The 25,025-nt window shown below is 38.4% G+C and overlaps 7 protein-coding genes across 13 annotated transcripts; 3 read left to right on the top strand and 4 right to left on the bottom strand.

The window, feature by feature from the left end:
* The first annotated feature begins 132 nt into the window (after positions 1 to 132).
* Tmem18 (transmembrane protein 18) lies at positions 133 to 1,203 on the top strand. The gene is made up of 4 exons (XM_065496817.1): positions 133 to 322; positions 454 to 571; positions 636 to 690; positions 829 to 1,203. The coding sequence occupies exons 1-4, from the start codon at positions 272 to 274 to the stop codon at positions 1,049 to 1,051; spliced, it is 447 nt and encodes a 148-aa protein (XP_065352889.1). The 5' UTR covers positions 133 to 271; the 3' UTR covers positions 1,052 to 1,203.
* On the bottom strand, positions 784 to 6,167 carry LOC135947851 (uncharacterized). Of its 2 annotated transcripts, none has more exons than XM_065496816.1 (12): positions 6,055 to 6,167; positions 5,386 to 5,570; positions 5,060 to 5,285; positions 4,661 to 4,995; positions 4,497 to 4,604; positions 4,002 to 4,441; positions 3,775 to 3,892; positions 3,653 to 3,721; positions 3,434 to 3,593; positions 2,584 to 3,334; positions 1,553 to 1,627; positions 784 to 1,497 (listed from the first exon to the last, which is right to left on the bottom strand). In XM_065496816.1, exons 2-12 carry the CDS (start codon positions 5,566 to 5,568, stop codon positions 1,215 to 1,217), a joined length of 2,748 nt encoding a protein of 915 aa, XP_065352888.1. In that variant the 5' UTR covers positions 5,569 to 5,570; positions 6,055 to 6,167; the 3' UTR covers positions 784 to 1,214. The 2 variants fall into 2 exon arrangements, with proteins under 2 accessions (XP_065352888.1, XP_065352887.1); XM_065496815.1 differs by having other exon boundaries at positions 5,889 to 6,127.
* A 417-nt stretch (positions 6,168 to 6,584) lies between these two features.
* Positions 6,585 to 10,771, bottom strand: jumu (jumeau). Of its 2 annotated transcripts, none has more exons than XM_065476466.1 (8): positions 10,612 to 10,771; positions 9,625 to 9,810; positions 9,266 to 9,566; positions 9,115 to 9,208; positions 8,893 to 9,056; positions 8,603 to 8,835; positions 8,291 to 8,544; positions 6,585 to 8,234 (listed from the first exon to the last, which is right to left on the bottom strand). In XM_065476466.1, the coding sequence occupies exons 2-8, from the start codon at positions 9,797 to 9,799 to the stop codon at positions 7,971 to 7,973; spliced, it is 1,485 nt and encodes a 494-aa protein (XP_065332538.1). In that variant the 5' UTR covers positions 9,800 to 9,810; positions 10,612 to 10,771; the 3' UTR covers positions 6,585 to 7,970. The 2 variants fall into 2 exon arrangements, with proteins under 2 accessions (XP_065332538.1, XP_065332539.1); XM_065476467.1 differs by having other exon boundaries at positions 9,658 to 9,810.
* Positions 10,772 to 11,413: 642 nt separating this feature from the next.
* RpL37a (ribosomal protein L37a) lies at positions 11,414 to 13,845 on the bottom strand. Its single transcript, XM_065476475.1, has 4 exons — positions 13,716 to 13,845; positions 13,320 to 13,455; positions 11,734 to 11,818; positions 11,414 to 11,553 (listed from the first exon to the last, which is right to left on the bottom strand). Exons 1-4 carry the CDS (start codon positions 13,716 to 13,718, stop codon positions 11,496 to 11,498), a joined length of 282 nt encoding a protein of 93 aa, XP_065332547.1. The 5' UTR covers positions 13,719 to 13,845; the 3' UTR covers positions 11,414 to 11,495.
* A 16-nt stretch (positions 13,846 to 13,861) lies between these two features.
* Positions 13,862 to 18,418, top strand: LOC135934591 (mitochondrial protein C2orf69 homolog). Of its 4 annotated transcripts, XM_065476468.1 has the most exons (7): positions 13,876 to 14,017; positions 16,031 to 16,371; positions 16,429 to 16,556; positions 16,756 to 16,818; positions 16,914 to 17,167; positions 17,224 to 17,401; positions 17,571 to 18,418. In XM_065476468.1, exons 2-7 carry the CDS (start codon positions 16,048 to 16,050, stop codon positions 17,893 to 17,895), a joined length of 1,272 nt encoding a protein of 423 aa, XP_065332540.1. In that variant the 5' UTR covers positions 13,876 to 14,017; positions 16,031 to 16,047; the 3' UTR covers positions 17,896 to 18,418. The 4 variants fall into 4 exon arrangements, with proteins under 4 accessions (XP_065332544.1, XP_065332543.1, XP_065332540.1 ...); XM_065476471.1 differs by lacking the exon at positions 16,756 to 16,818 and having other exon boundaries at positions 13,875 to 14,017; XM_065476469.1 differs by lacking the exon at positions 13,876 to 14,017 and having other exon boundaries at positions 15,843 to 16,371.
* A 622-nt stretch (positions 18,419 to 19,040) lies between these two features.
* On the top strand, positions 19,041 to 20,996 carry LOC135934594 (motile sperm domain-containing protein 1-like). The gene is made up of 5 exons (XM_065476474.1): positions 19,041 to 19,202; positions 19,543 to 19,686; positions 19,743 to 19,906; positions 19,963 to 20,101; positions 20,158 to 20,996. Exons 2-5 carry the CDS (start codon positions 19,545 to 19,547, stop codon positions 20,352 to 20,354), a joined length of 642 nt encoding a protein of 213 aa, XP_065332546.1. The 5' UTR covers positions 19,041 to 19,202; positions 19,543 to 19,544; the 3' UTR covers positions 20,355 to 20,996.
* Positions 20,997 to 21,004: 8 nt separating this feature from the next.
* eIF4EHP (eukaryotic translation initiation factor 4E homologous protein) lies at positions 21,005 to 23,636 on the bottom strand. Of its 2 annotated transcripts, XR_010574128.1 has the most exons (7): positions 23,468 to 23,636; positions 23,212 to 23,284; positions 22,837 to 23,076; positions 22,627 to 22,779; positions 22,435 to 22,571; positions 21,536 to 21,650; positions 21,005 to 21,477 (listed from the first exon to the last, which is right to left on the bottom strand). XR_010574128.1 is itself a non-coding variant. In XM_065476473.1 (6 exons), exons 1-6 carry the CDS (start codon positions 23,485 to 23,487, stop codon positions 21,614 to 21,616), a joined length of 660 nt encoding a protein of 219 aa, XP_065332545.1. In that variant the 5' UTR covers positions 23,488 to 23,636; the 3' UTR covers positions 21,005 to 21,613. The 2 variants fall into 2 exon arrangements, 1 of the variants encoding a protein (XP_065332545.1); XM_065476473.1 differs by having other exon boundaries at positions 21,005 to 21,650.
* Positions 23,637 to 25,025: the final 1,389 nt, after the last annotated feature.

Here is a 25,025-nt window from a genome sequence, read left to right as displayed (position 1 = left end):
GAAGTTAAAAAAAATTGTTTTTGTTTTCAAGCGGAGCAGCGAGTGCCGACAGCTGACGGCGCTCTGATGAACTATTTCTTATTGGAGGGGCGGGCAAGCCGGGATGACAACACTAATGCTATACTATACACATTGTTATTTGTTATTTGTCTATGTGACAGTGGAACTGAAACGCGAACAGATAATTTGATTTTGCGTGCAACGAAGGCACATAGGAAATTAAATAAATTGTTTTTCATTTGGTGAACAGTAACAACAGGACTGCGTGATCATGTCAAGTCCACCAGATCAAGTTGATGGATTTTTCAGCTTTATATCGGCAGTAAGTATAATATTGAGGAACATAAAATATTGTCTAATTATTTTTCGTTATGGAAAGCACTTTTGAGCCACATAACTTTGGCTTTTATATTGACGCAAATTCAATTATTAAAATAAAATCAATTTCCTTAGATTGACTGGACAGATCCATGGCTCATGGTGTTAGTTGCTGTTCATTTGATTATGACAGTGACAGTTTTGCTAACCAGAAATAGAGCAAACATTCAAGCACTTCTGTTCATTGTGATGTGTAAGTCCCTTTTAAATTTATAGTCTTAAGTGTGATAATGTATAATTTTTGTTCTTCGTTCCAGTGTTCTCTGTTTACTTTTCCGAAAATATAAACATGTATGCTGCACAGCGATGGAGGTGAGTTTTGATTAAAATTAAAGAAATATTTACTAAGTTAATCAATAATTATATTGATTGTCACAAAAGTTAATCAATTATATAATATGTATATTGTTCAGTCTCATCATATTTCTTACAGCTTAATTCATTTTACAGGTCATTCTCCAAGCAACAGTACTTTGACAGTAAAGGAATGTTCATATCAATTGTATTCTCGATCCCAATGCTATTCAATTGTATGATCATGGTGGCCAATTGGCTGTGGCAGTCTTCAGAGTTGCTAGCTCGTGTTAAGGCTGCACAAATGAGGCAAATGATGCGCCAGAATACTGTTTTGGCCAACAGTAGTACTACAGAGCAGGTCAAGAAGACCGACTGAGCAGGACACAATGATAGTGATGCTGCTTATTCCTTGTGAGAATCAAAAGACTTCACTAACAGTGATTTGAGTGTTGATCAGAGCCCAATTTTTCTTTATTGTAATGATTTTTTGTATTGTGAATTAAAGATGAAAATGCTTGCTAATCAGAAGCCATCACACCTTATTGATTGGACATTTCAACAACATCAACACTGCTAGTTACCTGACCTGCATTGGGTTGATTTCTCCGGGACCGAGTTGGTTTGTCTTTTTTCATTTGAGCATAGTGCGCTGCCATTTCAGAGGCACTTCTTCTCTTTCTTGGCGTCTTCTTGGCTTCTTCTTCAGGCTTCTTTGCCTCTTCTTCAAGCTTCTTTGCCTCTTTGTCAGGCCTCTCTAGCTCCTTTTTCTCAGCCTTTTCTTCCTCCGGTCTGTTTATATGCTTCCAGTATTTTCTCTTTCTCCTGTAACCAGCCAATCCAATAGAACACTAATTTAAATTATTTTTCAATATTTTACCTGTAATAGCACTTCCTGGTCGCTGATTTCTTTGTCACCGGTTGTTCATCTTTGAAATCATAAACTTCAGGGGTGCTGAAAATAGAAAGCGTAATTTAATTTTAAAACACGTTCGTTAAAAATATATACTTTATTAAATTCTATTAATGTTGCAAGAATTAAATGATTCAGAGGGCATAAGAGGTAAATTGATTGATGTGACAGTAGCAATCGTAATTTAAAGGATCGTTATAAGACAAAACAGGAATCAGTGGAGAGTGAGACTAAAGACGGTTAAGTCCATAACATATTTTCTGATAGTCTTTGGCTATAGCTCGCATCGATAACATAATAAGGGTAACGTTGTTTTCCAACGTTAATTAGTAACATTGTTCTCAAATCAACAGCACGTAAAAATCTATTTAATGAAAGGATGTAGTATATACGTTTTAGACTTCTTTTCTGGCTCCAAATAGACGGTTTGAAAGCCATTTGAACTTGTAGACCATTTTTCTAGCGATTTCCTTTCAAAAAAGGAAGATAAAATTTTCAGGGGCTGCCTAGCGATCTTATTTTCAAATAAGGATATTTTTATATGTTTTCGAGGGAAATTTTTTGTCTTAAAATTATCCTGTCTTGGTCTAAAAGGTATTTTTCAATTCAGTTTTATTCCTCCGAAACAAGTCACCATCATCAAATATTTATTGTATTTTGTTTTTAAAATCAGGAAAAAATTGAGTTTTATAGAAAAATTCAATTTCACTAAAATGTAGACAGCTAATAACTATAATTAGGTAATAGAGAAGATTTAAAGGTGATTTACACGCTTTCAAGCGGTTTTGGACCCTTAGGAAAATTTTAAGTGTAGTTTATAAGTTTAAAAATTGCACGATTTGTGCTTAATTGATAACAAAGTTAATCAGAGGTCTCGTGTCTAAATTCACAGCCCCAATAATGCATAATATAAAATGGTATGATAGGACTGCAGACACATGAATTTTAGTGTTATAATTGGTGTCAAATTTTGTTCTTCATTAATAAACAAAACTAACCTGAACATCTCGATGATGGCTGGTACAGAGAAGAGGGCGACAAAGCGCAACTTCCATAAGTCCAAAGCTTCCTCTGGAGAGATGTGCTCTGCATCGTCACAGCCAATTGTAGCAACAGGCAGTTCTTGCCTACAATCAATTGTGAATCCAGACAGCGGCTTTTCCGGAGCAAATCTGGTGAGGTTCAGCTTGAACGTCGGATAATCATTGCCCTTCTCAATGAAGTACAACTCTTGAATGTTTCCACAAACATTGACGACGTCTGAATTTCTTGTCATTGCGCCATGATGACCATTGCTGACGCAGTGCCGTCCACTACAAGCGTCCTTGTGCAAATGTATCGACACAGTGGGCCTGGCACAACCTGACGGTACCAAGTGAAGGTTTTGGCAAGTCCCCTTTGCTGTGGCAGCGCTGGAGGGGCCTCTTGAATTCATGAATATGGCAGCCTTTTCACACTTCTTATGGAAGCTTGACAAACTCTCTTGAGAGGCAAGTGTGTGTTTATGTAGCTTTGCCACCTCCAAAAAGATGCACATGTAGCCAACCAATGTGGAAAATTGCGGAGGAATGATGGAGTAAATGGGTTGGTTGCTGATTGAAAGATCTTGCAGTTTTTCTAGTACCAAAGACATCTGACGGTTTTCAGCAAATATTCCGCTTGATGCTGCAAAATCTACCCTGGCGTCCAGTTTCTCACAGTAATGCTTGACTGCTCTCGCAACTGGTTCTACATTTTTATTAACTATCGCTGCAACCAAATTAAAATTTATAAAGATATAAGCTGTCTTGAACAAGAGGAAGGAATGCGCATTTGCAGATTGGACAAGTGAAAAATAACTGGAATTACCTGAGTATCTGCCAATCCTGCCAGATCTGTACTTTGAGAAGAAGTACATGGCAATGTCAATTTCCTCTTTGCTCATAACCTTGTTTGGCCGGCCTCCTATGCATCTCTCTTCTACCTTCAGCAGTTTTCTACCATCCCCCAAATTTTCTGCACTCAGGTACTAAAATAACCATAAAATAGCACGTTTGCTCAAAATATACAAGAGATACAAGTACTTACATATTTCTTGTTCTTTTCTTCAATTCGCCTTTTGGCATAGCACTTTCTCGCACGTTTTTCCGATGTTTCCTACAGAAATAACCATATAATTTGGCAACCCAACTATTTGAAACTGTACTCACCATAGAAGCTGAGCTTTGATAGAGTGAAATCCCGTTCTGCTGGGAAAATACCATTTGAACTTTGTGAGTTGAATGAAAGCCCCTGTTTGGGTCAATGAAAAATCCTCTCTTGTTAAGCCTATAAAAATTGAGAATATTTAACTCCTTAAATACTTTCAAGTTGTAAATTGGAAAAAATATCAAGTCTTTTTAAAATATAATGATATCCAACTTGCAGATCAACTTACATTTCTACAAATGCTTCAGACGATCTAAGTGTGTGAAACCGTTTCCGTAGTTGTTCCGTAGTGCGCATGAAATAATTCTCACTGATCTCTGCAAAACTCATTTTCTTCAGAACTCGGCAGATGTAGAGCAGGATGTCCTCATTGGCGGTGAAAGTTCCCCTGTAAATTGAGGGGTCAAGGAAGCTGCGCCACCTTTGAGCAATCTGAGAGCTGCTCCGGCCTGGCACGTGATTGGCGACCAAACTGAAGGGGATGTAGTTGCCCATGCGTAGTTTCTTCACTGCCTGGATAACACAGTTGTCCTCGGATTCGGTCCACTTGTTCCTCGCACGATTCGCCTCTGCTTGGAAATGGATGAACACTTGATATGCTGACCTCTTTCTGCCCAACTCATTGGCGATTTGTGTCCAGTTTTGGTGATTGTGCTTGGCTGCCAGCTCCTTTAAATTATTCAATATTTTGAATGAAGAACACTTTTGGTAAAAAAGGGTATACCAAGATCTTTTCAGTCTCTTTAGAGGTCCACGGTTTTCGTGAACGGTTTTTCTGCAAACACAGCTTCCACATGGATCTTATCTCACTTTCTGACCGAGACTCAGGAAACTGGACATTTGTGTATAATATGAAGCATAACAAGCATTGCTACAGTAAAAAATTACCTCTATATCTCTAATTTTAGCCCAGTTGAATTCATGGTCTGGGTCATGTAACATCTTCTGCAGAGGCTCTCCAGCAACTCTTTTGATTTCCTCGTCTGTCTCTTTAATTGCTTTTTCCAGCTGCTCGATTGTCCGCCCTGATTCAAATTTCTCTCTAAGTTGATTTTCTATGTCTTCGTTGATAATGTCCATGTTATACAGCATCTTCTGCAGGGAAATCTTGTCATCCAATGCCTGGACCAACACCTTTTTCTTTTGTAGAAGGCCTGTTTGTAAACTGTAAAGTGCATCTTCTGTAACAGCTCTATCAAGCATCTTCATTTGACGTTGATTCCCTGCAAGGAGGAAGTGTTAATTTAAGTTGAACATATAGAAATAGCTTTCAAAGTAGCTACATACATCGAAAGCAAGTGCGTAGTGAGGATATTCTTAGAAAATTGTTTTTGTTCATGATGTGGTCCACTTGATTTAAAGGGGGCGGAAAATCACTTGTGTCTAGGAAATATGGGTATGAAGGTTTCCACGAAGAAGAAATAAGTGTCAAGGAGAATTTAGCTGATGGATCCTTATCAATTCGAGTTGACACAGCCAATTCAGATTCAATAATCTGACTTTGCAGGTATTCCTACAAAATTTAAGAATGGTTAATAACAATCTGAACAATAAAATTCTCACTTAAGCAACCATATAAGAGAGCAGAATTGAATTAATTTTCCTTTCATTACCTTGGTGCTCATACAATCATTCATCTTCGAAACCAAACTGTTCAAAATTAGTCTGATTTCGATTTGTAGCTGTCTGTTCTTATTTAAAATTTCTTCCAACTGAGCCATGCTGAGGTCTTCGAGGTTTACTTCGTAGAATGCAGATGATGGACCACCATGGTCTTCCTCCATATTATCCTCCATGGCTTTAAATTGAGTTTATGTGTGTATTAATATGATATCATATATTGTGCCTATGGATAAGCTACAGTTCTCGCCGACTTTACCGTTTACACGCATCAAATCTGTCGTCCCTATACTAATAATAACATTGAAAGGCGAAAACTGTAACTCGGCGAGAACTGTAACTTTTCCATACATATAATATAATGTTGAAACTATAAAAAATGATTAAATTTTATTGATATTATCACACAAACATTTTATAGCGAAAGTCAAATTATTATCTTTGAAATCATACAAAAAATATGCAGGGTGGGTATACATATGTATGGTAGACTCACCATTTTCGCCCAACTCACACTTCTCCCTAGGATAGGGCATAACATTGATTCTTCCCATCGGAGCAAGAAGTGTGAGTGATCGGAAAGCGTGAGTCCCCTGTAATAAAACCCATAGGGAAAGCAATCGAGCAGGAACTGCAGGCAGACTAATTACATAAATACATACTTTGCGCCCGTGTAATGAACTGTCCAGTGCCCAAACAGCAACCGCTGTCTTTTCTCGGATTCTCTGCGTTTCTTGCTTCTTGCTTTTGTTTACAACGTAAGCATGCTTCTGGCTTCTGCCAATGTAAGGAGAGTAGCGGCCAGTAGTTCAGAGATTGGTAAACGAGGGGTGTGAGGAGGGATTTGTAACAGCAACCAATCAGAGTACGTAATTCGCCGCAGCCTGTTAAGTGTAACTTGTGATTCGACAATCAATTTCAAGGTCAACATTTAAATCCAGATTGGCGGGGAACGGAATAATTTTAATGTTCCGTCGTCCCTCTGATCTGAAATCTGAACATAGCAAGGCGTAGTCTCATTGCTAGGACTTAGCGAGCATTAGATATAGGTATAATTCACGACTGCGAATATCACCCACAACTGAATCTTTTGAAGTTATGACATTGTCATGTGATTGCTGTTTGTAACTTTCTTAAAATTATGGTACATACATTTCTTAAAGTTTTTTTAGTTGTTAAAAAACTTAACCACTTTTTGACATTTTAAAAATATTTATTTAGAAATTTACAGTTTCTAATACTATTCTATGATTTTTTACAAAAGCGCGTGGAACTAATATTAAATTCAATAAGGTTGCTCCCAATGAGTCTTTATTTTGCAACGTTAATAGTCACAAAAACGAAACTCTACACGGGTATAAAGAATTTTTACACAATTTATGACGGGTATAAAGAATTTTTACACAATTTATGAAGATATAACCCTGGTCAACAAAGAATTGCACAGTTTGCTCATTACTCCTGCAAATTCTCATGAACGAAAGAACGAATTGGTTAATTAAGGACGTCCTCTGTAAACGACTGAGTATCTAAAATTATTCTTAGAACTACTTTAGTGTCTCGCATGATATTTACACAAGAGCACAATCTACAAAATATTTAGCAAGCACTTTGTTGCGCATACCATCATGACAACTGCAACAAACGTGACTGCTTCAAGGTTCAATTTATATGGATTATTGCTACCAGACATAATAAAAAGGGAGACTCAATGTACATTGTGAGTAAGTATCAAATAAATGCATGGAAGAGGGCTTGGACTTGCAAGGGGTAGAATCAACGTCATATAAAAATCCAGTCTCAGCGCATTCCTCAAAGCCTTTTCCGTCTGCAAATCTGTGGGTTTGCCAATTCGAAAAAATAATTGTGCATTTTAGCAGCCTTATAAGAAAATCCAAGCGGGCCCTTCAAAGTTGAATCCCTCATGACAGCATGACTGAGTTGAACGATTAAATATTGAGAAATGATCACGACTAGCTACTGCCACATCTGTTGCCAATCGGGCAGTATTCAGAAGTCAAGATATGCCCATCATAACTGCACAACAACCATTCCACCAAAAAGCAACCAACAATAGTAGTTCATAGTTCAGAAATTATTTACATCAATGCGGTGGTGTTAGCATATCATGCCCTGACTTCATTTGTACTGAAATCCTAACGAATCCAAAAATGAAAGTGATAAAATGTCTATAAAAACAACCACATATCTTTTCATATTAATTTTCTAACTCTAATCACAATAACTCATTGTGAACAATAGCGAACTTTCTGCGAGCTGCGGCCAGGCTAAGTGCGTGTTTGAAAGGCACCCCATTTGCTTCATATAATCCATCTGTCACAACATTTCTTGCTTGCAAAGCCAATTAAACAAGATTAATTCCGCACTTATCAAATATCCACTTAGCCTAGCAAGGCTATTCGCAGTACAATTTGTTAAAAAAAAATAAATAAAGTGTTTTGCTTTAGGTACAATTAAAATCTATTGTAAAAATACAATAGTAGATTTATACAAAAGTGGAGCAATGTGACGTCCATTATACCTAAATGTAGACAACCATGTTTGCTTATTAGGAAGGCTAATGGCGTTTCACGCTCGAGAGCAGGATGGCTGGTTGCACTTTCCTAATGCGAACAGCTGTGCCGTTGGCGTTTGGTTTGCACACGTAACTACTAATCGGAGCAGTGGCGATTGGCCTGCTTATTTGGGTTGCTTTATAAATGTAATTTCCCTGGATTTTGGTTGCCGTCAGTGCTGTTTGATTAGGGACGAAAGAAGTCTCGGTGATCGCAGCAGAATGTTTCTCTTCCTCCTCCATCTCTTTGTATAAACCTTCATTCACCTGCAATAGTTTGATTGAGATTCTGTTGGTATTTATTAATTTTAAAACAAGCTTACATCCAAGTCAAATTCAGGGATGTCGTTGTCATCTAAGTCATCTAGATAGCTGATGTCCACAAAGTCATTCTCATGCTTCATGCTAGTATCGAGGGGGTCAATTTCATCCCCATCTTCAACTGCTGGAGGGGTGAAAGGTTGCTCGTGTAAAGCCGAGACAGATCTGGGCGATTCCTCATCATCATCCTCCTCTGTGTCATCACCGCTAGGAATATCTCGCTTCATCTCCCCACGTTCTAGCTGCTCAAGATTTTCTGCAAAATAGAAATCAGATGTAGCGAAACAGATATATTTTGACCACGATTTATTTACCAGGGATGACCATGGCTCTTCTGATGGCTTGAGGGTCTTTTCTAGACCACTTCTGCACTTCCTCGTCCATTTTGGACATCTTGGATGGATTCATGGCCCACAAACACCCTTTTCTTTGGCTGCCGTTTCCAGACGGCTTCTCAATCTTTTCAAAACACTTGTTCAGACTCAGATTGTGGCGTACAGAGTTTTTCCAGCCGTTAGGAGCAGTTTTGAAGTAGGGGAAATGTTCACTATGAAAATAGAAAATTTAAGTTTCTTGTGACGCATTATCAAGCAGAGCTATTTACCACATGAAATTGTATATTTCAGAGACCGGCAAACTTCCATTGGCTGAATTTTTGAGCGCTAGTGCAATGAGGCATGAGTAGGAATAAGCTGGCTTGGGGTAGATTTTCTCCTCAGGGTTTGGTTGCATGGACTTGTTGGGCCTTGGAGGGCATCTTATAGCAGCCTAGAAGAGCAATACCAGATCAGATTCAAGTCAATAGTCAGTTCGGCAAACTACTTACCAGTCCCTCGCTAGTTATGGTATTGAATGTGTTAGTCTTCACAAAGGTGAATGGAGTATTTGTGTTGCTGCACACAAGGCTAATGCCCTTTGATCTGAAAATAACACAATGATGGTAATTTCCCACAGTTTCATCTCAAAATATAGCTTACGGGATGTTAGCTCTCGCTGGCAACTGTTTTGTGGTTGTGCTGAAAGTAATTTGCTGAGGAGGTGACGTATCCATCTCTGACTCAGTTTTCAACACAATCGGCTCAGAGTTTAAAACATCCTCGATGGGTTCAACTTTGGGCACAATGTTTGAGGGTGACATGGAGCTGATGGTGTGTGGATTCACCATCCGAATCGCGGCCTCATTGTCAGTCACAGGTGGGAACTGGGAATTGCTAGCACCCTCAGAGTTGATCCACATATCATAGTTGAAATCATTATCTCGGTTGATTAGGTTGGCGACTGAAATGAAAGCAAATGTCATGCACATGATTATTAACAGGCCTTCATCTCTAGGTACCTGTGGAGGTATCATCCAGACACCCCAACTTACAATCAAGTGAATCATCCAGTGGCAGCGTCATGTCAAAATTTATGCAGTCATCTATGTCCATATCTCTCTTTAAATCATCATCCATCATTTGCTGCAATGACAGATGGTCATCTTGCAGAGACGTGAAGAATAAACTGTCCATTGTGCACGAGCCTGAAATAGAAAAAAATATTTAAGCATAAACAGAGAGATTGAAAAATTGAATTTGCACCACAAACCTTTTCTGCCCACACATTGAATTTCTCTAATACACATCTCGTTTTTAAATTTAATAAAAGTGAAAAAAAATTTACGTGTCAGATATTCCCATATTTTACAATGCATGCATGATAATAATTTAAAGATATGTGACAAAGGACGTTATGGAATGTTAAAATGTCAAATAAATAACAATAGATCAACTGCAATGATGCAATCCATTGATGTCACGGTTTGTTTTTCACCTGTACCCAGAGGCATTTAAATCCCCTAGCAAGAGAACAATTCATGTCTTCTAGCTACAGTTTAACGATTCAAAACGAAAACTTTATTTAATTCATTTCATTTTGCATTGCGTTTAGTTCATCATCGCACATTATATATCTCAATATTTACGTTTTTGTTGCTATTTTGATTGATAGTAAAAAGGCGTTACCATGGCAACAGCTTCAGCCATTTTCCCGCCCGAACATTAAATTTACCGCGAGACCGACAGTGATATTAAGCCGAATTTTCAATATTTATGTTATTTCGGTCAGCATAAATGTGACCAACTCGCTATAAAATGAACAAAAAATAGAATAGCTGACAAAATTAGCGTTCGGGGTGAATACTTGAGCCGTTTAATTGATACAAGAGAATATATGATTAGGAAAAACCAACGATCAAGAGTGTGCCGGAAGATTTATAGAATTTCGTAGTAAATTTAACATAAACTCAGCGCGAAATATTATTATAAAATGCAAAAATAGTTACCTTTCAGGTTTGGCCGAGAAAAAGATGGACTTTCTTATTAATTTATCCAGAATTCTCGGTATAAAATCCTAATTCCTATCAGTTGACATTCGGTGTTGCTGCTCAAGTACAATGCGACATGAGCAGATCAAAAACGAATGGGAAGAGAAACGCGATTGGTCTATCGAGGTCACGTGCCAAGAGGGAGGCCAATTCATTGGCGCTTTGCACATGACCGGCTCGACCGAGGATGGCGCTCTCCAGGCACATGGCGGAGAATTTCAGATTTCAAGCGAAAAAATATCAATAAATTGTGCCGTAAAATTGCAATCTCTGCATGTCAAAGCACAAAAACTGTCTGGAAAATTTGAGGAATTTTTGATATTAGCCTGGCTTTCTTAAAAAGCTAGGCAGAGTACATATTTGAAGCGTTTTTTTAGAAAATATATTTAATGGCCGTTTGTCCTTCCCTCTCAAAACCAAATATCTCTCGCGTAATGGCGGCAAATGATTAAAAATATTCGAAAATAGATTTCTCCACGAATTCTGCACCAATCGCTTAGATTCAGACACGAAATTTCATGAAAAATTTTGCTTTTTAAATCTGATATGAGATCTCATGCGGTTATGTCTTAATTGACATTAAGAATGAATTCTCTTTTGCATTTTTAGTGGGCCATACCCATTTCGACCGAGGGGAGAGAGGTAGTTGGACTGGTCCAAGGTTAGGTGAGGGGAATGGATGGGAAAGAAAATATTTTGATCACGTGATCTCCTATACATGCTATGGTCGGGCAAGAGGATTGTGAGCAATACAACAATGTTCTGTGTAAGAGCCTTTATATTCATAAAAGATATCATACACATTTTTACAAATTTTGTGAACTTAAGAATGTAATGGCCGATTACGTTGAAGCAACAGCCTTGCGAGGGGCAGGTTTGCCTCCCTCACGGAATCCATTCCTGCAACAAATAAAAAGATATTGTAGTTTAAGGGTGGTTTAAAAGTCATTGATCAGCACAAAATATTAATCAAAGACCTGATGGAATAGCAATTTTTAAGAATTATTGATCAACAGTTTACAATTTATGAATTGTAAATAGGGAATCACTGCAAGGAAAATTCAATGGAATAAAAATTACCTGAAACGCCTGCGAACAATCTTAAGGAAACGCATGCGACCAGTGCCAGTAGTTTTCCTGCGTTGGGCTTTCACGCTCCAGTTGACTGTAACAAAGAATTTGAAAAATAAACATATATAAAAATTATTTTTACACCATTGGAGTTAAAAAAAATTATCTCAGATATAATCATGTTATAAACTTTAAGGTGTAAAAGAAGACAGCATGTCTGGACTATTTGAATAATGAAACCATAGGATTAAATGGATGTCATAGATTATATAGAATAATGTTAGGCTTTAAAGAGACATTAAATTTTTCTTAATCAAAGCAAGGATAGCAGAGATCAATATCTAATTGAATTCTCAAGAGAGGGTAGTACTAACAGAATTTTAGGCCCAGTTTTTTTAACTAAATCTATGGTATCCTTGATAGATTGGAAAAAGCTCACAATATTGAATAACAAAAAAAAAAACTATGTTCATGAATGAATTTAAAAATCACTAATTACTTAGCTCATAAGAATACAGAATACTCTTGTGAGCAGCTTCCATTTGCACCCAATAAATTAATTGATTGTATGCAGATTATATTCCTGTTTAAACATGTTTAGTGTGTAAATTGAACATTGAACAAACTGTATAAATGATGAGATAGGAGGGTGCTTTCTCGCTTAAATTTTTCCCTTTATTTATTAAATGTGTGCATACTTTACTTGTAAGCGTGGTCCGAATCATTTTTATCTAAATTGTTTTGATCCTGTTATCCACCCTTACTATTCTTAGAAGAACTATCTCATTTAATTTAAAATAACTGGTTGAGAATTTAGCAGTATCAACACCTCTACACAATCAAGGTTAAGCTAATTTTTAGATTGGTATGCAAGATTTAATGATATTCCCATAGATTATTTTTCAAATTTCAAGACGGGAAAATTGCGAATCTTGATTACAATGTCATAACAAAAAATACTTTACATTGAGGTCTTATTTTAACATTATTAGCCTTAAACTTCATGATGTTAAGAAAACATGAAAGCTCTCCCTAAAACACAACATTATTTAGAGGAAAATTCAGACTAAATTTCTGATCAGTTATCAGAACGATTTAGAACTGAAATAGGTCTCTGCATTAATATCATCTACATAATATGTATGATATTAATATAAGACTGTGAATTTAATAATGCAAAGCTTCAAGCAAAAATTCAACAAAGTATGTATCCTTTGATAGTTTTATCGAGACTGTTACGTGGGCTAAACTGATGGTATTGGTTAGAAATTAAAGGCAACTAACCAAATATAGATTGCCTTCGACAGTCATTTTAATTAAATGCTGACTATGGTGAGCTTATAACATATCTTTAGACACTCCAATTTTCTCTTAGTTTTTCTCATGGAAAACGAAACAGAAGTGACTTCATAACATAAAAGACAACGTAGTGAATGTATATAAGTCAATTATAAAGAAAAATAACAGTTATGGAAAAGTTACAGTTTTCGCCTTTCAATGTTATTGGTATATGGACAGCAGATTTGATGCGTGTAAACGGTAAAGTCGGCGAGAACTGTAGCTTTTCCATATGTATGTTATAATCATTTTCTTACAGTGTCTGAGGCGTTTGCTCGGGTATCCACACTGAGCACAAGTCTTCTTTTGGATGTGGTACGCCGACCTTCCACACCTTCTGCACAAGGTGTGGGTCTTATTGCGCCGCTTACCAAAACTTGAAGTTCCTTTCGTCTGCAAATAGGCAAGGCAATTAGTTTAAGTTAAAAACTAGGTTTCTACCACGGAAACAAATAATGCCGACAAGCAGTCATGTGGGCAGCGAAAATTTTAAAAACACAAAATATCCGCCAAGCATGACAAAAGCCAGAAAAAACCGTATGGGTTGATTTGAGAGTTTGTTCTTGAATATATTTCCACAGTCACAATTAAAAGATAAGATTTGATGATCGAAATATTGGCGGATATTGGAAAATATAAACACAAAACCATACCATCTTCAAGCCACGGGTCTGCTACAATGGGCCGATTTCGGTAAGTTCAGAGAGTTTAGTGCATTTCAGAAAAGAGGCGTATCAACTTGCGCAGAGTCCAAAATGAGTCACTGCGCAACCAGGTCTGACCCGAAGCCGGCATGGAATAACGCACGAGCTGCGCACGAAAGCGCCCTCTGCAAAGCGAGCGTTTCAAAAATGGCGTTGTTCATAACAACAGGAAACAGTTCCCGGTGAATTTGCAGAGAAGCGCTCTTAATTTCAACAACGCCTTTGGCTAAAGGAAGCGTTTCTCGCTAAAGGTAAATTTAATATCCATTAATTATTGTAATAATATTTAATCTAGGGTACCAACTCTGCATTTAATTGGATTTCTTATCCTTCCCGACTGACCGAAGTTTACCGACTGATATTTCAATTAATGATACAATTAGAGTATTTATTTTCCATAGCCTAGGTTAGGAAGTGGTATTTTTCGTTAAAAATTATGTCACAAACAGATCAGGTTAATGATTTCACAAAACAAGGACGGCGCGTCGAGGAAAAGTCAAAGTGGGCGTCGCCTCTTCTAGCAGCTCGACTCTTTGACAGGTACACACACTGTTTGAATTAGGACCCACGGTGGACGTGTCTAGTCTTATCACTCTCACGAGGCCAGCCGTGTCTGTATAAATAAATGACGAGCGTCTTGACAACGGTCCAAGTAGACGGAAGCAAAAACACGCGTGGAGATGCGGCGCGCGAGGTTAAAAGGCGTGAGTATTTTTAGCCTGGCCTGCATCGTCCGAAAATAGCCGGCGATTTGTCGGTCGCTTCTCAGTGCGGCAGAAGGAGTCCTTTTGGAGGATCAGTCCGATATGACTCAAAGCGGAGCCTCAGTGCCCGTGACCAGGTCATCGGTGCGGAGTCGCTCTTCAGGGGGCAGCAGTTCCGAGGTCGACCCCAGGGAGAAGGTGAAAGCATGCTGCCGCAAGCTGGTCGAGTTCATGTTCACGCAGGTTGGGGTCGGGGGCCTGGTCGTGTGCTACGCCATTGTCGGCGCCTTCGCCTTCCAGCACATCGAAACCGCAAAGGACCCCAAGTGGGAGGTCGAGTGGCACAAGGCTCAGACGTCGCCTGACCACAACCTGAAAGGTGCCTGGGTGCAGTTGGCGGCAGTCAAGCGCCTCACGAATTTGACTGCAAACAAATTGTGGGATGTCACCAGCTCAGAGAACGTGTTCAACATTACTACCTGGAAAAAATCGACTGATATGATTTTGCACGAGTTTCAGGTTAGCATGGAATTTTTCTAAGGTTTCAATTTTGCTCCGTTCATTTAGTTTTTTGTTAATTGGAAATCAGACCTGATGTTTGATTCTCATTGTCAGGAAGGGATTGTTGATTCCGTGAAAAAAGGCTATGATGGCAGAGAACCGGAGGACGCGTGGACCCTTCCAGCCGCCTTGATGTTCTGCCTGAGCATCTTCACAATGATCGGTTATGGCAACATGGTGCCCAAAACCACTTGGGGCAAGGTGGCGACGATTCTCTACGCTGTATTTGGCATCCCGGTCTACATTTTGTACTTCATGAACATGGGCAAAGTGTTTGCTAATTGTTTTCGATGGATCTACCGAACTATGTACGAATGCACCACCAAAAAACCCAGCATCAAGGTGATAGAGTTGGAAAACGGGGACACCGTGGCCCACCCGAGAGTGATTGTACCCACGACAGCTTGTTTGTGGGTTATCTCTGGCTACGTTTTAGGTATTCTCGTGTTTAGTCTCTCTAAAATCGTGTAATCTGATTTTTACACTTCAGGTGGAACAATCATGTTCGCCGAGTGGGAGGGCTGGGATTACCTGGACTCTGCATATTTTTGTGTGACCTCGCTCTGCAAAATTGGCATCGGAGACTTTGTTCCAGGCGCTAACATCCTTGAGTCGCGATCTGGAAACCAGACGAAACTTGTCATCAATTTTATGTATCTCTTACTTGGAATGGGTCTGATCGCCATGTGCTACAACCTGATGAGAGAGGAGGTGAAAGTAAAAATGCAGGACCTCAAGCGGGACATGCGCAAGTGGCTAGAAGGCCTCAGAATTCAATCCTGCTACGGGAAGAAGAAGTCAAAGAGATACCACTGATTTTGACTTATTGTGTCACTCGCATTTGAATATTGTATTTCATTAGTAAGATAGACATTAAGTTATGTGTTTTGTGGAATCGTGTTAGAATTTTAAGTATTTGCGTCGGTCAATTCGGTCAGTCGTGGAAATGGTGCCACCCCGTCAGAGAGTGTTATGAACACATTTTAAATTTTATTGCAGTCATTAGCCGTGCCACAATGGGGACCCTGGTCAAGGGTAGCCCTCCAACCTCTGAAGAAGGGGCTGCTGCACCTGATCCGCCTGTTGCCGAGGAAACTCCTGCTCCAGAAGCACCAACCCCGTCTGCCACACCTATGCCAGCCTCTATTGCAGAGCCTGACGCCAAGCCCGAGCCAAAATCTCCTGTGGCGGTGCCAGAGCCCCAAGAACCACAACCCACTCCTGTCCGCTTGTGTTCTGTGGCTGGTTACGATGGCCGGGTCAACGACATTGTTTACTGTCCGCCCGCAGCTCGCTCTGAGCATAATAAAGCTGTAGTGTATTTTGGTGGAGATGTCCAGGTATGAATTAAATTGCTGTTGATGAATGTATTTATTTATAATATATTTCGGTTACAGGACTTTCCCGAGACCATGGAATCTCACCGAGAGAACAAAAACTATGCCAAATGGAATTTGGAAAATACGTCATTACTTTTGCACACCTATTTTCCTGATATGCACATCATAGTAGTGAGACCGTCAAGGTGAGTGATATATTCTGAACTGAAACCTTTGAGAATTAAATGCACGTTACATTTCAAAATCAGTCTGTTTAAGGCATTTTGAGCCTTTTGATGCGAATGTTAAACCGTAGTGGCCGATTTACCATTATAAATAGCATGCACTTAGGCCGTTAGAATTTATTAATTTTTGTTTGTTGATCCAAATTGCATTGTTATTTAGGTCAACAACACCCAAGCTTGCAAGTTTCATGGAACTAGTCTCGTCCGATATGGAACATAGCAGGTCAGTTTAAATCACAATACAATTATTGGATCAGCAAGCAACTGAACGCACGTGGCGCCTGATTGTCTCATGGCGCCTATGCCACGCATTTTCAGAATGGAGTTTAAGACGTTTAGTTGTTACGACAATTTCGTGCCAGGCAACAACTGCGGCGCGCCTGAACACACCCCAACGCACTACGCCTTGCAGCACCTGGAACGCCTCTTGCAGGCAGTGTCGCAGAGGGTGCGAATGCTCACCCCTCAGCAGCTGGCTGCCGGAAAGAGTCCTCCGCCCTCGCCACACCCGCAGACCCCGCCGGAAAAATGTGAAGAGAATGGAGAGAATCCAGAACCCAGCACAAGTAAAAGTAATTCCTTGAAACCGGCCCACGACACACGCTTTAACAACCTCTTTTCTGCGCAGCTATTCGATGGTGGCAGGAAGAAATAAACTTGGACAAGGCTGATTTGTCATTAGTTGGATTCAGCAAAGGTTGTGTGGTCCTGAATCAGATTCTCTACGAGTTCCATTATCTTAAGACACTAACTCCAGATGACGACACGATGATGAGACTCGTCATTAGAATCCAGGATATGTTCTGGTGAGTGAAATAGTTGTTTAATAAAATGTTCGAACAACTTAATTTGTTTGCGACCAAGTGCAACATTTTTTTGACAAACTGATCAAATCAATAATTCAACCTCTAAATGGAATGGAGCAGCCTGTCAATCCACTTCATTAAAATAAACATTTATTAATTTTATTTTTAGGCTGGATGGTGGTCATGCAGGAGGTAAAAATACTTGGATCACATCGCGTTCGCTATTAGAGACGCTGACCAGACTCAACATTGGGGTGCATGTTCACGTTACGCCATACCAAGTACAAGATGAGCGGAGACCCTGGATACGAAAGGAGGAAAAGACATTCACTGAGTTGTTACGAAGATTGGGTGCCCCAGTGACTCGAGTTTTGCATTTTGAAAACCAACCTGCGTCGCTCATGACCCACTTTGAAGTGCTTTCAGTTTTCAGACAAACACAGAATCAAAACAACGCAGCTAATTCTGTCTCGGCAAATGCCTCCTCTACATGAACTGTTCATCCATCCCCCTCAAGTGAAGTCTCGAAAGGTTGTAACAAGTCGCATTGAGCCCAATGGCAAGCTATGTTAAATTACTTTGAAAGATAGCCTTTGGATTGATTTTCATTTTTCAAATTCTCAATTACTGTTTTGTTGCTGGAAGGCCAAAAATACTTAAAGAGTCACACATTAATTTATTGCTTGTTTTGCTGCCTCCAATTTGCAACCACTCAAAACAAAACCCTGATACGCCTTTCCCACTTAATACATTGTACAACCATAAAAATACTGTATATTTTGAAAGTGACAGTATATTTTGCAATTGAATGAGAAGTACAACTTCGCCGACATTTTGATTCAGCAATACACATTTGTTTAGAGCGCTGACCGCGGAACTTCCTATTTGATGAGGATAAACTTCTTCAGACATTTGTATACATTAGAAATTTAGTTTTCGTGCTTGTATCATTACAAACTTATTTTACTGCAAACAATGTGAATAGTTTCATTTCCAGAATAAATTATATATTACTTATCCCTATGTTTTCTTGTGTTAAACACATGAGTGAATCCACAAGTTTAAATGCTTAATTTTATCATCTCAAGATTTGTGTGAGTATTATACCGCTGTTGATTTTGCTTCTCAAATTTTACAACGCAATGTGGTCTATAGTTAAAATGGTTATAGTAATTTCATTACTTGGCGTGCTTATTAAATTACTTGGGGCTGTTAACTGCGATTAATTCTTTGAATTTCCTGGTTCACGTACATATTTTTAAACTATTAATTTTATTATTGAACTTACTTAAATTTGAGATATTTTTTCCTTATAATATTATTGAAGGACTCATTAATAGGCCTCTGTGATGTGAAACGCGGTAATCATGAAGCTTAAAAAACCAACAGCAAGTGAACGTGGCAAATTCAATAGAAGTTAAGTCTTTTTTTATTTAAAGCTTAAAAAATTAATTTTACAAAACATTTTTACTGCTGGAAACACATGAAAAGTTTACAAGAACCCATTTTATGTAGTAAAAAGTTACTTTCCATACTTTTCTTGAGTGAATGTTAGTAAGTTAGCAGTCGCAGCGCTTTCTCTTTTCTTTACACCCTCCCAAATGCGACACCAATAGACTGGAAGACGACCAAGACGTCAGACAGCTGTCAGCTGTGTGTGTGGATAAGACAAAAACAGCTGCGTATTATTTATTTTGTTTTCAAAATTCCTTCATAACATTGCTTGCGCGCAAACATAAAATTAAATGTGGTTGATTTATCAACGAATTAAGCCTTGAACCTGCTTCCAGTGACAAGATTTGTAAGTTTGTGAATATTGTAGAGCGTTCCCTTCAAATCATGTATTATTTTTGCTAAGACCTCATTTCGCGATAAATTCCAGGATTAAATTTTTATGCAACGAATTTAACCATGCTGAACAGATTTCAAACTGTGCTAGATTCATACGTAGATAACTGACAGCTATTATTGTTGTTCATTTTTCAACATTTATCACCGAATTTATTTTTTATTTTTTGAAAGTGTATGTATGTGTGAACGTACCTGCTGTCATTTCTTACTTTTCTTAGAGAGGTACTTTTTAGGCTCATCTCCATGATTAAATATTTGAAATTTTCCACTTATTGCTATTCTATTTACAGAAATGCCGCCAAATGTTGGCTTGGATGGCAAAATTCCCATTTTTGTGTTTCCAAACACGATCTCATTCTACCTAGAAGACCAGCGAACTCACAAGCAAGTACTCACGCTGTACAACCCGTATGAGTTTCCTATCAAATTTCAGGGTAAGCTAAATTTAAAATAAACTTGACCAATAGACACTAATTTATCAAATATCCAGTGCTCTGCACTGCACCAAAAAAGTACATGGTGGTGGACAGCAGTGGCAGCGTGGCCGCAAAGTGCTGCGTAGATTTGGTCGTGAGACACAAACAGCCAACTATTACAAACTGTAATGTCAAGGACAAAATTAGAATTCAAGTTCAAGATATGGACAGCAAGCAAGTAAGCCCAAATCTTGACAATGTTTACAAAGGATTTAATGTTACTCAATTTTGAAGGAGATTGGCAAAAGAGACGTGACCGCCACTCTATTTTCCGGTACGCCTGACGCTGATGATGGGAGACAAGACAGTGAACAGTTTGAACAGCTTCCAGGAGCGATGCCTATGCAAGGAAATCCACTGATGGCCAGATCAAGTATTTAAATTGGATGGTAGTTTGAGGCAAACAGTAGTTTTAATAATTTATTTCAGTGAGGCAACAAGTGCCGTCCAGCACGAATCATGTCGCTGTGGTAGCTGGAATCGCTTGCATTTTTGCTCTTATGATGCCTACTGAAGGAGATGCCGATTCTAGAATGCCAATTTACCTCCACTTGTCGGTGCACCTGAAATTGATCTTTGCTTTTGTGCTCGGTTTAGTAACTATGGTTATTCTCCGACCATCATAATTTATATCTACATTATTTATATTATTTGATCGGTTCGGTTGATTAAATCCGCGGAATCAGCTTCAAAGTTGGGTTGCCACTTTATCCGGCAGACAGGAAGCTCCTGTTTTCCATTTTCATCCCCAATGGGCTGTAAAATTATTGTCTGGTGACTATGACTTAAAATCCTTTGTATTCATGGGTAAACCAGATGATGGCAACCAGGCTTGAAATATTTCCAATTACTCATCACGCGCCGTTTCCAATGAAAACTCAATCACAGCTCGGGAAGCCCAGTCCTGGTGCAGTCTTGAAATGCCAAATAAGTGTAAAATGTACAGCTCAGCCATCAGTTATGGAATATTTGGAACTGCCAGTAACTGTTCAATATTTGGCTGCTGCATTTGATTCTTGTGCTCTCTAAACTTGGAGCTGAGGAACTTGAATCCACTTATATCAAGTGCCTTTTTTGATACAGAATTATATTCAATCAAATTGATTTGGGGAAAGCATTCTAAAGAGTTTCGAGCACCATGTACATTCAATTTATTCCACTACTTGCGTTAATCTGTGGTGTGTACTTCTTATTTATTTATGGCATCGACTTTTCAAATGTAACTAATAAATCTTAACTCACAAAATTGAGTATTATGTCAAGGAAAATTCGTCTGTTTTTAAATAGATATTTATTTCAAGAATCACCATTCACATCCAGTTGCAGAGAAGTTGCGCTAAAACCTTTCTCTTCATATAATATGTATAATTTATAAATGACAAATTGAATATACACAGATGTGTAACCAAGACAGCAATCAAGACTGTTAGTCTTTCCCAATTTATTCGGCCTTTGAATTTGTTGATTAGATTAGTTCATTCAAGACCAAGGCAAGCGCAAGATAAATGTTACAATTAGGTCAGACAGAGTGGTTGATGGAGGACCATGAATTCTGCGGCCAGTTGTCTTACAATTAGATCCGTGATTCCCCAGCCGTCGTGGTGCTGTTTGCGATCAAAGCGAGCAGTGGAGGGAGAGCAGGCAAGTGGCAGAACTTGCTCTCGCCCCCCTCCACTTGTAGCGACAGGCTGGAGGGACAAATTGGCAGACACTTTCGATTAACAGCCCCCGAAATCCGCCTAAACTGCCCTAAACAAAGGGGATCAGCCTAGTGCGCACACACGGAAACAAATAATCTAATTCTCACTTGCGCTTGCCTTAAGACTGCATAACAGAAACTTCTCATTAACTAAATATCCCTGGCACTTTGCGGTGATGCACTCAACTATGCAGGTCTTGGTGGAGGGCCTCCTTTCCAGGTTCTGCAAAAAGAGATTTTTAGAAAAATTTTGGTTGTTTTTACAGTGATGTGTTCCAATGGCCAAAAACAGTATTAGATTATTAGAATTTTGGTAATTCTGATATGATTTATTTCTAGGTCTGTAAACAACAAAAATTTCCTATTTTGTATTTAGACACTGATATTCATAGATACAATGTTCTATTAAATGCATATGGTTAGCATTGACTAATATAAAATCAAACTGCAATAATTATGTAGCACTTTGACAAATTGTCGCAAGAGTTTATGATTTTAGAGGATTTTTTAGTTCTTAAGCGCGTTAGTTTGGAGTTTAAACCAGTGATCGTTTCTTCTGATTTATAGAATGTAAGTCATTGCACAGCTGAAAATAAGTTAAGTCTCTTTCGCCAGCTTGAATGTGCTTCTATGCTAATTTACTACAGCTCCTGTTTAAGAACAAGTTTGAAAAAATGCATTATTTTGTTTATTGAACCATATTGATTTTAACCAATGCTTTTCCTGTCAAGAATTTTAATTAGGTGGACCAACTAAGGAATGTGAGCAGCAATTCCAACATGTCTGTTGGAAGGTGTCAAACACCAACTTGCACATACATGTGAAGTTACGAAGATCTAGCGTTAAAAAGAAACTAAGAATTATGAAAAAAAATGCAGCAAGCTTATTTGAACATATTGAGCATATAAAGTCACCTCTGAAGCCCATCATTGTTTCTTTCCTGTGGTGCGCATTTATCGGCTCTTGTCAGTTTATTATTGCTTAAAAAATTGAGTTATATCACTTACTTGAGGCTCTCTGTATGAGTTTTGTATTCAAGTATCGTGTTTGGCGGGAAATTCAGCACTCTTTTGAGCGTGTCTCTAATTCTAGCAGTGGTTGATTGATCTGAAGCGGTCCTATTCCACACAGAAATGAAGTCCTCCTGCAGGGCAAAATAAGTTGTAATGAGGCTTACGCGAAGCGACAAATTTTCTCACCTGAAATCTCACAGACACAACAACTCCACAAATCTCCTGCCCAACCATGAACTGCTCTCCAAGCATTGCGAGCAGTAAATTTTCCCAACATCTTGACACGACGCCCTTTCTCAAACGGACGATCCATTTCCCTCCCTTTTGATTTGCTTCATCCTGGAATTGAAAGATATTTTCAAGTCCAGAACCTGTAGCTAGCACAGAAAATATTACCTCCCACATGGGTTTGATGCCGTCTTTAAAAACGTGATAGTCAGAGTGTCCCTGCAACTCTGAAGGCCTCAACAGGTGACTGTACAAATTCCAGAACTGTTCGACAGATGCAAACCGTCCAACTCTCTTCAGGTTTTGGTCGTAATTGTGAATCGCTTGCTTCCCTGGGGTTCTCCTGCTAAACCAAAAGGAGTACGCATATTGAAGTCTGTGATCTCCAGGAGGAACCTCAATTTCTGGCTGTAAAACACAAATGATAAAGATAAATTAATTTCATGGGAAATAATATCACGTGTATTTAACGTAATACGTAGGAGCAACTCAAATGATAAAGTTAGTATGTTATCATTATTAAAAAATTAAAGTTCAACAAACCAAGTCTTCCTTGTGAACGTCAGATTTTCTAGGCGAATTTTCCTCTTCTCCAGAGTCGTCTGAGGTCTTCAGACTGCAAAAATATTGAAAATGAAAAGTTTATCCACGTTTCATAAAGAATAGTTAGTTTTAACATAAAGATGCCACAATGCATCTACACACAAGCACGATGCATGTGCTTGGAAAATGTAAACAAATACGAATGGATAGGGCAGGGATAGGGTTATCTTGGCGAAAAGTTAAGTCAGGGACTCACGCGTCAAATTTGTTGGCCATCGTATTCACGCTTTGGACAGTTATTTGAATCCAAAATAGGGAAACCAGAATTTTCCGCGAGTAAACGTATGAAAATCCCGCTAGGAAGTAGTATAAAATAAATTTGTGTCCTTCAGAATCACAATCGAGTGCAGATGAAAAATTGAAACGGATACAACCTATACAACCGAGAGGGCGCCCTAATCGCAGAAAGTTTGAGTTGGAAACGCGCCATAATCATAATATCACGCTGGTTTGCTCTCTGGTTTTGCTTTTTAGTTGAGGTCAAGTGCCAAAATGTAGTACATACATATCATAAAAATAAAACTTTCAAATTAAAACAAAATAGTTGATAATTATGTGTCTTGTAAAACTCTACGGTGGTATTAATAGATTTAAAATTTTAGCCTGATTCTATCGTTGCTTTCAACAAAAATTAAACGTGAGCTTCAGATAAGTATCATGCAACCTGTAGAGCACGTCATTCTTCCAGGTTGCATAGATGTAAATCTTCATTTTTGTTAGCAAGCTTTTTGTTAAGGAGACTGACGTGCTTTGGTTTGTTTGTTTTTCTTTGTGTTGTTATGCGGTTGCAGAGAGCAAGAACTGGTATTTATATTATTTTAGATAGATCATTTATTTAATATACCAACAGTCTACAAAGTAATTTAACACTTTTTACATGAACGCTTGCGACAAAGACAATTCATTATTTTTGCAGACAAGAAATAATACAATAACTGTAAACATTAACTTGATAGCAATTTTTCACATTTCGCAGTTATTTGTCAGTTCTAAATGAAAACTTTTTTAGCACAAAAAATGAGAAAATGGTACTCATGGAAAGAATAATCTTTTGTTAACGTAGCTCTTTGCAATTTTTATTTGTCCATTTGTTGTTTAACATAGCTGGAGCATAAAATCTTGTGCAAACTGATATTTTTCTTACTCATGTTAAAAACAAATTTTGCGTAGTTTGCTGTACAAGTCAGAGAATATTTTGATTTAAATAGTTTACAATAAGTCTGTTTGAACAGGTTCATAAATCATTATTGATTTCATTGTTTTATCCGTTTCATCCACACAAGAAGCTTTTTTAGGTTGGTTTGGGTTTATTTGTTCCAAATCTGATGGTTGCAATTTGATTATTTTTTATTGGTTGCAGTTACAAAGAAATTTAATCGTATTGGCCTCTGACACGGAGTAAACAGCATTTTAGTGTAAAGACCCCTTCCCATTTGGTGAAATTTTCATTAGGTGCCGTTTCTTAATGAATGCCAAATAAAATATATGAAGAAAGGAGTTTATTCGAGTGGAAACAAAAAAGACTTTTCTTCGTTGTCACCATGAACAATAAGTCGGGGAATTTAATTCTCCTCTTTTCCACTAAAAAATATGATTTCCAAAAACCCTTTGCAATTTTTAATAGAGGATTCTGAGGCACTAAATAAACAGTCAATACAATAATAATTACGCTCGTCATAGCAACAGGAGTGTGGCCGAAGGGATTTAAAGTGGTCCGAGCGGAGAGCTATTTTGTCTGTGGGCACGAATACAGA

Source organism: Cloeon dipterum, chromosome 1, assembly GCF_949628265.1.
Source record: "Cloeon dipterum chromosome 1, ieCloDipt1.1, whole genome shotgun sequence".
Classification (NCBI taxonomy): domain Eukaryota; kingdom Metazoa; phylum Arthropoda; class Insecta; order Ephemeroptera; family Baetidae; genus Cloeon; species Cloeon dipterum.
This window is presented reverse-complemented; position numbering and strand designations above follow the sequence as displayed.

Coding starts and splice junctions, on each gene's coding strand:
- eIF4EHP (XM_065476473.1), bottom strand. CDS start 23,487: ATGGCCAACAAATTTGACGC. Junction 22,780..22,836: donor GCATCAAACCCATGTGGGAG/GTAATATTTTCT, acceptor TTTCAATTCCAG/GATGAAGCAAATCAAAAGGG. Junction 21,651..22,434: donor ACTCATACAGAGAGCCTCAA/GTAAGTGATATA, acceptor CTCTTTTTGCAG/AACCTGGAAAGGAGGCCCTC.
- jumu (XM_065476466.1), bottom strand. CDS start 9,799: ATGGACAGTTTATTCTTCACGTCTCTGCAAGATGACCATCTGTCATTG. Junction 9,209..9,265: donor CCAGCGAGAGCTAACATCCC/GTAAGCTATATT, acceptor TGTTATTTTCAG/ATCAAAGGGCATTAGCCTTG. Junction 8,836..8,892: donor GAAATATACAATTTCATGTG/GTAAATAGCTCT, acceptor CTATTTTCATAG/TGAACATTTCCCCTACTTCA.
- LOC135947851 (XM_065496815.1), bottom strand. CDS start 5,946: ATGGGAAGAATCAATGTTATGCCCTATCCTAGGGAGAAGTGTGAGTTG. Junction 4,605..4,660: donor CTAAAATTAGAGATATAGAG/GTAATTTTTTAC, acceptor ACAAATGTCCAG/TTTCCTGAGTCTCGGTCAGA. Junction 3,722..3,774: donor ATCAAAGCTCAGCTTCTATG/GTGAGTACAGTT, acceptor TTATTTCTGTAG/GAAACATCGGAAAAACGTGC.
- LOC135934594 (XM_065476474.1), top strand. CDS start 19,545: ATGCCGCCAAATGTTGGCTTGGATGGCAAAATTCCCATTTTTGTGTTT. Junction 19,687..19,742: donor GTTTCCTATCAAATTTCAGG/GTAAGCTAAATT, acceptor TCAAATATCCAG/TGCTCTGCACTGCACCAAAA. Junction 20,102..20,157: donor TCCACTGATGGCCAGATCAA/GTATTTAAATTG, acceptor AATTTATTTCAG/TGAGGCAACAAGTGCCGTCC.
- LOC135934591 (XM_065476468.1), top strand. CDS start 16,048: ATGGGGACCCTGGTCAAGGGTAGCCCTCCAACCTCTGAAGAAGGGGCT. Junction 17,168..17,223: donor AGAACCCAGCACAAGTAAAA/GTAATTCCTTGA, acceptor TTTTCTGCGCAG/CTATTCGATGGTGGCAGGAA. Junction 17,402..17,570: donor AGAATCCAGGATATGTTCTG/GTGAGTGAAATA, acceptor TTTTATTTTTAG/GCTGGATGGTGGTCATGCAG.
- Tmem18 (XM_065496817.1), top strand. CDS start 272: ATGTCAAGTCCACCAGATCAAGTTGATGGATTTTTCAGCTTTATATCG. Junction 323..453: donor TTTTCAGCTTTATATCGGCA/GTAAGTATAATA, acceptor CAATTTCCTTAG/ATTGACTGGACAGATCCATG. Junction 691..828: donor TATGCTGCACAGCGATGGAG/GTGAGTTTTGAT, acceptor TTCATTTTACAG/GTCATTCTCCAAGCAACAGT.
- RpL37a (XM_065476475.1), bottom strand. Junction 11,819..13,319: donor GAGCAAACGCCTCAGACACT/GTAAGAAAATGA, acceptor TCTTTGTTACAG/TCAACTGGAGCGTGAAAGCC. Junction 11,554..11,733: donor ATTGTTCGCAGGCGTTTCAG/GTAATTTTTATT, acceptor TATTTGTTGCAG/GAATGGATTCCGTGAGGGAG.